Source organism: Xenopus laevis, chromosome 7L (assembly GCF_017654675.1).
Source record: "Xenopus laevis strain J_2021 chromosome 7L, Xenopus_laevis_v10.1, whole genome shotgun sequence".
Classification (NCBI taxonomy): Eukaryota; Metazoa; Chordata; class Amphibia; order Anura; family Pipidae; genus Xenopus; species Xenopus laevis.
Window position 1 is genome coordinate 132,971,231 of NC_054383.1, and position 10,539 is coordinate 132,981,769.

The window sequence follows — 10,539 nt, forward strand, 5'->3', positions numbered from 1 at the left end:
CTTCCTATATATTTATCTTTATTCCCTATTAATAACATTGGGATCACTGACCTTCCTATATATTTATCTTTTTTCCCTATTAATAACATTGCGATCACTGACCTTCCTATATATTTATCTTTATTCCCTATTAATAACATTGGGATCACTGACCTTCCTATATATTTATCTTTTTTCCCTATTAATAACATTGCGATCAACCATCAATTTTACTGGCCAGGCTGGTAAAATACCCTATGGGGGCCTTGGCTACCAATATTTTTATAACATGTGAGGGGGGGGCCTGGCCACCAATTTGTTTTTTACCAAGTGGGGTCCTCGCCACCAATATTTTTTAATGGGGGGTCCTGAACACTAATGTTTTTTTTGTTATTGTGTCATATGAGGCCCTGTGATTTCTGATGACGGCCCACTATGTAAATCCGGCCCTGCTTTCAGTAGCCTCAAAGCAAGTTTTGGTTGCAAAAAGACAGGTGTAGTGCCAAACAGAGCCTCCTGTAGGCTGCCAGTCCACATAGGGACTACCAAAAGCCAATCACAGCCCTTATTTGGCACCCCAGGAACAAATGCTTTTTACATTTGAATGTGGCTCATGGGTAAGAAAGGTTGAGGATCCCTGCCTTATACCCTACTTCTGAATGTACTGTACTTCTCTCCCTTCCTTCCTTTGTTAATGGATACAAGATACCTATCCTGGTGTGAGACTTAACTGATGTTTGTGGACCATAATTTGCCTGTATGTACCAATTCTATAGATTTCTTGATCGGCTTTACTGGTTTTCTATAACATAAAAACATAAAAACATCCCAAATAGTTATGATAACACTGTCCTCAAGTGCAAGTAGAATGGTTGGCGAGATATCCAAGCAGCGAGTAAATCTGAAAAGGATTTACGTTAAATCTTCGTTTTTGCCCTTCTATTTTCTGCCCTGTGAGAACACAAAAACATGTACTTGAGTCATTATATCCCCCCTTGGTGGCTAAAACATACCCTCTGATGCACAGAAAGGCACCACTCAATGATCTAGCACTTTATTTGACCAAGAGCCACATGAGTGTCATCAAAATATATCCATGATCATAAATAGCTGACACTCTCTTGCTTTACATTACTAGGAAGTCACTAACAAACTGGGGGCACGTTATAGACACTAGAAAGTTACTCATTTGCGTTAGGATGAAATCCATCAATCATGAGCAAAGCAGTGCCTAGACAGGTGGGGCAGGAATAACAATACTCATCTGCCCAAGAAGTATTAGTTGGCTACTTACCTATCTTGATGCTTTTGTACAACATTTCAGTCCTGTAAAGTCAGCTGGAAAAGTAAAAAAAAACATATTTGTGTTTTCCCTGAATTTCATTAAAATTTCAATAAAATGAGTGTGACACACATATAATGGTAGGGAAATATAAATGTGTCCCTTGGCCCAGTGATTGAATTGTATAGGGCAGTGATCCCCAACCAGCTGTTCCTGAACAACATGTTACTCACCAACCCCTTGGATGTTGCTCCCAGTGGAATCAAAACAGGTGTTGTTTTTGAATTTCTGGTTGGGACGCAAGTTTTGGTACTCTAAGACCAGTGGTTTCCTACCAGTAGCCCATGAGCAACACATTGCTCTCCAAACCCTTGGATGTTGCTCCCAGTGGCCTCAAAGCTGCTGCTTATTTTTGAATTCCAGGCTTGGAGGCAAGTTTTGGTTGTATAAAAACCAGGTGCACTGCAAAACAGAGTCTCAATGTAGGTTGACAATCTACATAGGGCTACCAAATGGCCAATCACAGCACTTATTTGGCACCCCAAGAACATTTTTCATGCTAATGTTGCTCCCCAACTCCTTTTACTTCAGAATTTTGCTCACTGGTTCAAAAGGTTGGGGATCCCTGCCTTAGACAATTGGATTTTCACTTTGGCCAAATTAATACCTCAAAAAGACCCTTTTAATCAGCAGGGCCAATATTTCAACAGATGTTTACTCATAATACCTGAGACTTGCTGCTATGTGCCAATGGAATAATGCAATGGGACATTCAATGGGGGACCCCTGCCCCTTTATTCTTTTGCCTATACTTGGGTTAAGAACTCATGGGCACAGTTTCAGATGATAATCACATGACAATTGTCTATGCTACCTTTCCCTTTGCTAGGGGAAACCTGGAACTTTCTAATTACCTGCTGTGCTATGTTTGTCTTCTAGGGCACCAAATACAGTACAGATAAATGCTCATGCAAACAAGTTGGAATTTACCAGTAGACACTTCTACTCACTGATTAGTACAATGATTCCTATGGTCAGCATCAAGCCTGCAAAGATCAGTCCTCCCATTCGCAGGGTGTAGTCATCTAGAGGAACCCAGAAACATGTATGTTAGTGCTCATAATCCTGGGGAGTTGTGGTCATGTGTGAAAGCAGTAAGCAGACTTTGCCCAGCAAAGTCAAATGATGGCCCTTTTACTATGGCAGTAATATATACCTGCGGGTGCTGGTGGCTGCACTTCAACAAAAGCTGAAGGACTGAATGATGGGCAGAGATTAATACTGCTGCAGTCACCGTCTTGTCCTACTGTCTCCATTGTTCCCTATTGTCTCCATCTTGTCCTGCTTACTTCATCTTGCCCTACTGTCTCTATCTTGTCCTACTGTATCTATCTTGTCCTACTGTCTCCATCTTGTCCTACTGTCTCCATCTTGTCCCACTGTCTCCATCTTGTTCTTCTGTCTCCATCTTCTCCTACTGTCTCTATCTTGTCCTACTGTCTCCATCTTGTCCTGTCTTCATCTTTTCCTACTGTCTTCATCTTTTCCTACTGTCTTCATCTTTTCCTACTGTCTCCATCTTGTCCCACTGTCTCCATCTTGTCCCACTGTCTTGATCTTGTCCTACTGTCTCCATCTTGTCCACTGTCTCTATCTTGCCTTACTGTCTCCATCTTGCCTGTCTTCATCTTGTCCTTCTGTTTCCATCTTGTCCTACTGTCTCCATCTTGTCCTACAGTCTTCATCTTGTCCTACTGTCTCCATCTTGTCCTACTGTCTCCATCTTGTCCTACTGTCTTCATCTTGTTCTACTGTCTTCATCTTGTCATACTGTCTCCATCTTGTCCTAATGTCTTCATCTTGTCCTACTGTCTCCATTTTGTCCTACTGTCTGCATCTTGCCCTACTGTCTCCAATGTGTCTAATTGTCTCCATCTTGTCCTGCTTACTTTATCTTGCCCTACTGTCTCCATTTTGCCTTTATCTATATCTTGCTCTACTATCACAGTCATGTCCTTCAGTCACCATTTTGCTTTATGGTCCTACTCTCAATATGTTGCCTTAAGGCTGCAATCTTGCTGTAATGTTGTCATTTTACCCTACTTGTCTACAATATCCATCTTGCCCGACTGCTGCCAACTTAATTTATGATACCTGTTATTCACACTCTAACTATAAATACCTACTCCTGCCATGTATACAGCCCTGTAGGCATTTAAAAGGGGTTGTTCACCTTTAAATTAGCTTTTAGTATGATGTAGAGATTGATATTCTGAGACAATTTACAATTCATTTTCATTTATTATTATTTGTGGATTTTGAGTTATTTAACTTTTTATTCGGCAGTTCTCCTGTCTATAATGTCAGCAGTCTGGTTGCTAGGGTCCAAATTCCCCTAGTAACCATGCATTGACTTGTATAAGAGACTGGAATATGAATAGGAGAGGGTCTGAATAGAAAGACGAGTAATACAAAGTAATAATAAATGTAGGGGAGCTATGTATACTTGCAGAGCTGTCAATTAAAAGTTATGTAAAGTTGCTCCTGGCTGACAGGCTGTATATATCACGTTATTTAAGGCACAGTGTCCTGAAAATAAAACTTTTCTCTGTTTGTGACTGGGGATCAGAGCGGTTCCCAGGGAGGGGTATTACAGCTCAGTCTGTCCTGACTCTGAGTGGAGGGACACCAAATTATATTGTATCTGCCAAATTGTATCTGCCACATTTCCAGCAGTAGCAGATTAGGGTTACATATAAATGTGTAGCTTTACAGAGCATTGATTTGTTCATTTGTCTTTGAGCTGAAAAGAGTCAGAAGAAGAAGGCATATCCAGTAATTAAAAAAAGAAAAAATCAAGGCCAATTCAAAAGTTGCTTAAAATTAGCCATTCAATAAAAAAAAAATGTTAACTTAAAGGTGAAAATCCTATGGCACAAAGCAGTGAGTGTGGCAGGACTATTAGGCAACTGGTTATATATGCATACTATGTATGAATCTACAGAAAGGTTAACATCAAGATCTATTAACAGGCCTTCTGCTTCCATATTAAAGGAGAAGGAAAGTCTTAGTGCACTTGGGGTTGCCAAATGTTAGGCACCCCCAAGTGATTGTATTTAATAACCTGATACCCCAGGCCGGTGCTCCTATCAGCAGAAAACTGCACCAGCCCGGGGTTATTCCAGTGAGCACCACGGAGCGATTCTCTTCCAGCTTCTTCTTTCTTTGAGCGGCTGCGCATGCGCAGTAGAACGAAATGCTGAGTTTTAACCAAAAAGTCGGCTATTTCATTCTACTGTTCATGCCCCGGGACATTTGAAGAAAGAAGAAGCCGGAAAGAGGATCGCTCCGTGGTGCTCACTGGTATAACCCCGGGCCGGTGCAGTTTTCTGCTGATAGGATCACTGGCCCGGGGTGTCAGGTAAGGCAATACATTCACTTGGGGGTGCGTAACATTTGGCACCTGAAAGTGCAAGATGACTTTCCTTCTCGTTTAACACCAAAGGGCACATTTACTAATGGTCAATGTGAATTCTAAATGAGTTTCCGAATTAAAAAACTTCGAATTTCGAAGTAATTTTTGGGTACTTCGATCAAATTCAACTTTGATTCGAATTGAAAATACTTAGAATATTCGACCATTCGAAAATCGAAGTACTGTCTCTTTAAAAAACTTTGACACTTCGCCACCTTAAACCTGCCGAATTGCTATGTTAACCTATGGGGATCTCCTAGAACCTATAGCCAACATTTGGCTAAGTTTTTAGAAGTCTAAGTTTTTTTTTTTTGGAAAATCGTTCAATCTATCGATTAAATCGTTTGAATCGAAGGATTTAATCGTTCATATGGCCATATTCGATCAAAAAAACGTCAACTTCGAATAACTGCAATTATGGTCGAATTTCAACGTTTTTTCACTTCCCTTAGTAAATGTGCCCCCAAAAGGAAACCCTCGCAACTGGAAGATAGGACTCCAGATGGGCCCTATAAAGTCTGGGTCTGTGTCCCTAGTGATGCAAGCCTGCTGCCTTGCAGTTAGCTGGTTCATATATAGATAAAGATTGTGCATGGAAATAAATAGCAAATAGATTGATTTATCTCAAGGTGTCTATTGAAGGTACTCACCATAATGAAATCGATTATGTTCTAATGCACCGTCTGCAGGGAGACACAATGTTATTTCTGTAAAGGCCATGGTCACAATACATACTCTACAATACTCTACAATATAAAATGTCATTCCTGAACCAGCAATTGTATTTAGTTGTAATATTGGTGTGTAGGTGCATCTCAGGTCATTTTGCCTGGTCATGTGATTTCAGAAAGAGCCAGTACTTTAGGATGGAACTGCTTTCTGGCCGGCTGTTGTTTCTTCTACTCAATGGAACTGAATGTGTCTCAGTGGGACCTGGATTTTACTATTGAGTGCTGTTCTTATTTGTACCAGGTTGCTTTTATCTGGTTACCTTCCCATTGTTCTGCTGATGGGCTGCTGAGAGTGAAGGGAGGGGGTGATATCACTCCAACTTGCAGTACAGCAGTAAAGAGTGAATGAAGTTTATCAGAGCACAAGTCATAGGACTGGGGGCACCTGGAAAACTGACAATATGTCTAGCCCCATTTCATATTTTAAAATTAATTATAAAAAAATCAGTTTGCTCTTTTGAAAAATGGATTTCAGTGCAGTAGTCTGCTGGAGCAGGAATAATAACTGATGCATATTGTAAAAAACATTTTCCCATGACAGTATTCTTAAGGTTCTGCCAGATTCTTTCCATATGTAGAAGCAGAATGTGAAATTGGCAGGACAATGCAGAGACAGATTGTTGTGTTTACAGACAGCCCATATCTCTCAAGCAAACAATAAACAGCTTTTTAGCCAAAATAAGAGGTTTTACATGTATTTACTTTTTTTTTAAATGAGAGGTGAAACATGCTGTAATTACAATAAACAAAAGTAAAAGTTTCCTTTTACTGGGATAGTAAATAATTTATGAGAGAGATTGTGAAACCAGGGATGAGGAGATGCAGTTTTATCCACATGAGACCGGTACTTACCTGCAGCGAGAGCCCAACAGATACACAGAGTAAGGATAAAGCTCTTACACACCTGCAAACACACACACAGAGTTACGATTCTGCCCCGGGGCCTTTCTTACTGGTACTGACTGGCTTTGCTTTGTTTGAAGACACAATTTAAATAAACACATATGGCATTATAATCCTTCATTCTCTATAGACAGGCTTGTATTGTTACACAGTCTTTTAAGTTGTGATTAGCCCAAGACTTGGCCATTAGCCCACAGCAAATACATTACGTTACAATACATAATGGATGAACCTAGATGAGTACTAGAGGGGTATCATTGTTTCCTAAAACAAAAGTTGTTAGATGTATAAATAGATCTCTTCCAGGGTGAGGCTGGCCCAGTGGGGTACTGGGAAATATCCAGGTGGGCCCTAGTCCTGCTGAGCAGCTTTCCAATTGCTACTGCAGTTCTGCAGTGGAGGTATAAACACAATGTAGACGAAGCTTTACGTTGTTATTCCTTGTGTATAAGGTTCATTACCCAGAGCCAGGCACCACCATACCTCTCAGACTTCACAAATCCACAATATCACTCTGGAAAACCGTATCAGCCAAACTGTGATGCTTTTATTTAGAAAATTGCACTACATGTTTCAGATCAAAGATCCTTCCTCCGGTGATTATGTTTAAAGACAGGCATGGACTTACCAACGGCAGGCAGGTCTTATTCTTCAGTGGAGCCCATGTACCCCTACTAATTGGTAGCAACTAGTGATTCGCCAGACATGGATTCGCAGTGAAATTTTAATTATATTCCCGTTTGTCTCCTTCCTGCTCAATGCCCATTCCCTGGATTTGCTCTGTGCTTTTTATTCATTTGCAAACTACTATGGATCACTTCTGGCACTCAGTAGCCAAATGATGGCTGTTCCTGATCCTTTGAGTCTATTATTGGAGGCTGCTATGTGAATTTTGGAGTTACCACCATATTTGAGATGTCAGTAGAATGAGGGTCCCCCAGCATCATTAGAAACCTCTCCCTTCCTCCGAAAAAAATGCCCATAAGAAAAAATGTCCATTGACTTTAAGGGTGGTGGCACACGCTGCTATTTGGGGGGAATAGTCGCCCAGCGACAAATCTCCTCTTCTTTGGGCGATTAATCTCCCGGAAATGCCTTCCCGCCGGCTAAAATGTAAAATGCCACAGGGATGGCACTCAGATCGATTAGTCGCCCGAAGAAGAACAGATGCACAAAAAACGCCCATTGACTTCAATGCATAAGAAAAAACGCTCATTGACTTTAATGCTTTAGGACAAAAAAGTCGCCATAAGAAAAAAGCCCATTGACTTTAATGCATTAGGACAAAAAAAAGTCACCATAAGATAAAACGCCCATTGACTTTAATGCATAAGAAAAAACGCTCATTGACTTTAATGCTTTAGGACAAAAAAGTCGCCATAAGAAAAAAGCCCAGTGACTTTAATGCATTAGGACAAAAAAAGTCGCCATAAGAAAAAAGCCCATTGACTTTAATGCATTAGGACAAAAAAAAGTCACCATAAGATAAAACGCCCATTAACTTTAATGCATAAGAAGAAACGCTCATTGACTTTAATGCTTTAGGACAAAAAAAGTCGCCATAAGAAAAAAGCCCAGTGACTTTAATGCATTAGGACAAAAAAAGTCGCCATAAGAAAAAAGCCCATTGACTTTAATGCATTAGGACAAAAAAAAGTCACCATAAGATAAAACTCCCATTGACTTTAATGCATAAGAAAAAAGCCCATTGACTTTAATGCATTAGGACAAAAAAAAAGTCACCATATGATAAAACGCCCATTGACTTTCATGCATAAGAAAAAACGCTCATTGACTTTAATGCTTTAGGACAAAAAAAAAGAAAAAAGCCCATCGACTAATATATTGGGACAAAAAAAGTCACAATAAGAAAAAAATGCCCATTGACTTTAATGCATTTGGAACGCGAAGGATAAAAACTTGTTGTGCATAAAAACGCTCATTGACTTTCGCTTCATGAAATTTCACTGCTGTGCAAATTTTTTGGCGAAGCTAAACCGTATCACACTAATTGGATGCAACAAATACGGTGTAATAGTTAGGAGCTGTATCAAAGCAATAATAAATAAAAACAAGGCTCTCATGTTGCCCCACCCTGATGGTGTGGAGCTACCACCCTGCGTTCTGCCCTGTATTGAGGCAGCCCAATATCAAAGTAATAAAGAAACTACTTACCGTACTAAGCATGGTGAACTGACAGATGGAGCACCGGGATCCAGGCAGATACCTCCTCAACTGCCACCCAGACTGATCTGTTTCACCTTTCTACTCCAGAGCTTTTGTTAGCAGGTAAACAACGGGAATATAAACACTAAACAGATACCAGGCACAGCCAGATCACAGCAGGGACCAGTAGTCCTGACCCAAAACAAAGCAATGGTGCAGACACAAAATATCTGTCCTACATATTAAAGGACAACTTCATCTTCCATTCTCCCTTTAGATTTGATTTTAGATATGGACCAATAAGGACCCTTCTGATCCAAGGCTGGCAAAGAAATATCTAGTCCTTGGATCATCGGGACATCTGGTGGCTTTGCCAACTTAACTGTTACTTTTTGGTTCCTGAACCAATCATATGTCACAGCTTTGCTCTGCCTCTCACTTAATTCATAGCTGTGGCAACTGCCAATTAGCAACCACTTCTTCAAAGAGCATTTGTTGACTCCGACAAACCTCTAACATTTTCCAAGGCATCATGACTTCCAAGAAGTGGGCATTTTGTTATGGAGCCCAATTTGAATAACTTATTTTTCTCCACCCTTTGTTTGATTTCAGCTCAAGTAGAGGCAGAGTTGACATTTTGCATTTGGCTGCAATGGAGAGGTGGGTGGCCATGAGTATTTGGCTGATCAGAGTTTGGGATTAGTGATGAGCAAAAATTTTTTACAGAGTTTCACTGCAAAAATGACACCCATAGACTCCAAATGGGTGGGAAAAACGCATTCAATGCATTTTGGCGAATTTTCAGCAAAGCGAAACATGCCAGATTCGCCCATCACTTCTTGATGATGATTAGTGGGTCTTTGGAAGTAGCTTGCCCAGCAGGAATATACATGGGAGTAGTATTTGGCTCAGGAGCACAAAGACTTGAAACCATCTGTAATTGGGCATAAACATGAGGTCACCTAACTCCCCACAATTTTTAAACAGAGATGGGGGAATGGTTACAGAATAAGTGTGTAGCTTGTGTGATACCAGAAAGATGCTATATTTGTCTAAAGCAGGTTGCCATCTTTCTGCATTCTCTCAGATAGGGTCCCAGTCGTGCGGGGGGGGGGGGTTATGTAGTGAAATTACTATTAGATATTAAGACAATTGATAAAGAGCCTGTGCAGCTTGAACCCTTGTCAATAAAGGCAATTTTTGCAGCAGTTTTGTTCCCTACCTTACTATTTTTGACTAATTGCATTGGATGGGAGCAAGGGAGAAGATAACGAAGTATTCACATTCATAAAGGGCTCACATAACAGCATAAATATTTTTATGTAGTAAAAGTTTGCCCAGGAGCAGTAACCCATATCAACCAATCAGCAGGTAGCATTTACCTGTTACCATTTTATTGGCAGCTGTGGGTTACTGCTCTTGGGCAAACAGTGCCTTTTATTACAAAAAGGGGATGGTTTGTAAGGGGTTGAGGGGTAAACATATCAAACTGTCATGTCAAAAGTGTCTGGGAGGCAGATCTGAAGCCTTTCTGGCTATGAGTTCAAATGGGGAAATTATTTGTGTTTGGCTGTGTACCAAGTCATTAGCGTATGCTGGGGCAATGGCAGTAAGGTACCTCACCTTACCTAGTGAGCGGTGCATTGTTTTCCAAATCAGGTGGTTTGGGCATGTTTTGGGAAAGGTGTTTTCTATTAAGCCCTGTCTAGTATTGGGGTTTTTGACTTGTTACTAAACAAGCTTTTGACATTTCTTTTCCCAGCACTGCCGGTTTTACATCATGAAACAAGTAGCAAGAGGATTAAAACACAATTGATAACTGTGACAGTGAAATCTATTACTGCTCCGCATGCGTCACCAAGGTCACGTTCCATTAAACAACATTATGAGCAGTGACAGGCAGACAGGTCATTTTGACTACTGTTGTTTTCCGCCAGATGCTGTCAAAAGGCCCCATTAGCCATAACGTTAATTTAGATTTGGCAAAAAGCCCCTCTACCACA

The 10,539-nt window shown here is 40.6% G+C and overlaps 1 protein-coding gene across 3 annotated transcripts; it reads right to left on the reverse strand.

Moving 5' to 3' along the window:
• Positions 1–499: 499 nt before the first annotated feature.
• Positions 500–10,517, reverse strand: LOC108696914 (FXYD domain-containing ion transport regulator 6-like). Of its 3 annotated transcripts, XM_041569778.1 has the most exons (5): positions 8,546–10,517; positions 6,320–6,371; positions 5,387–5,419; positions 2,272–2,346; positions 1,325–1,723 (listed from the first exon to the last, which is right to left on the reverse strand). In XM_041569778.1, exons 1-5 carry the CDS (start codon positions 8,555–8,557, stop codon positions 1,668–1,670), a joined length of 228 nt encoding a protein of 75 aa, XP_041425712.1. In that variant the 5' UTR covers positions 8,558–10,517; the 3' UTR covers positions 1,325–1,667. The 3 variants fall into 3 exon arrangements, 2 of the variants coding, with proteins under 2 accessions (XP_041425712.1, XP_041425711.1); XR_001932347.2 differs by lacking the exons at positions 1,325–1,723; positions 6,320–6,371; positions 8,546–10,517 and adding exons at positions 500–930; positions 1,274–1,317 and having other exon boundaries at positions 5,387–5,568; XM_041569777.1 differs by lacking the exons at positions 6,320–6,371; positions 8,546–10,517 and having other exon boundaries at positions 5,387–5,570.
• Positions 10,518–10,539: the final 22 nt, after the last annotated feature.

Coding starts and splice junctions, on each gene's coding strand:
- LOC108696914 (XM_041569777.1), bottom strand. CDS start 5,501: ATGACATTTTATATTGTAGAGTATTGTAGAGTATGTATTGTGACCATG. Junction 2,347..5,386: donor ACATAATCGATTTCATTATG/GTGAGTACCTTC, acceptor GGGTTCCTCTAG/ATGACTACACCCTGCGAATG. Junction 1,724..2,271: donor AGGAATCATTGTACTAATCA/GTGAGTAGAAGT, acceptor TCTGTTTTGCAG/TGCACCTGGTTTTTATACAA.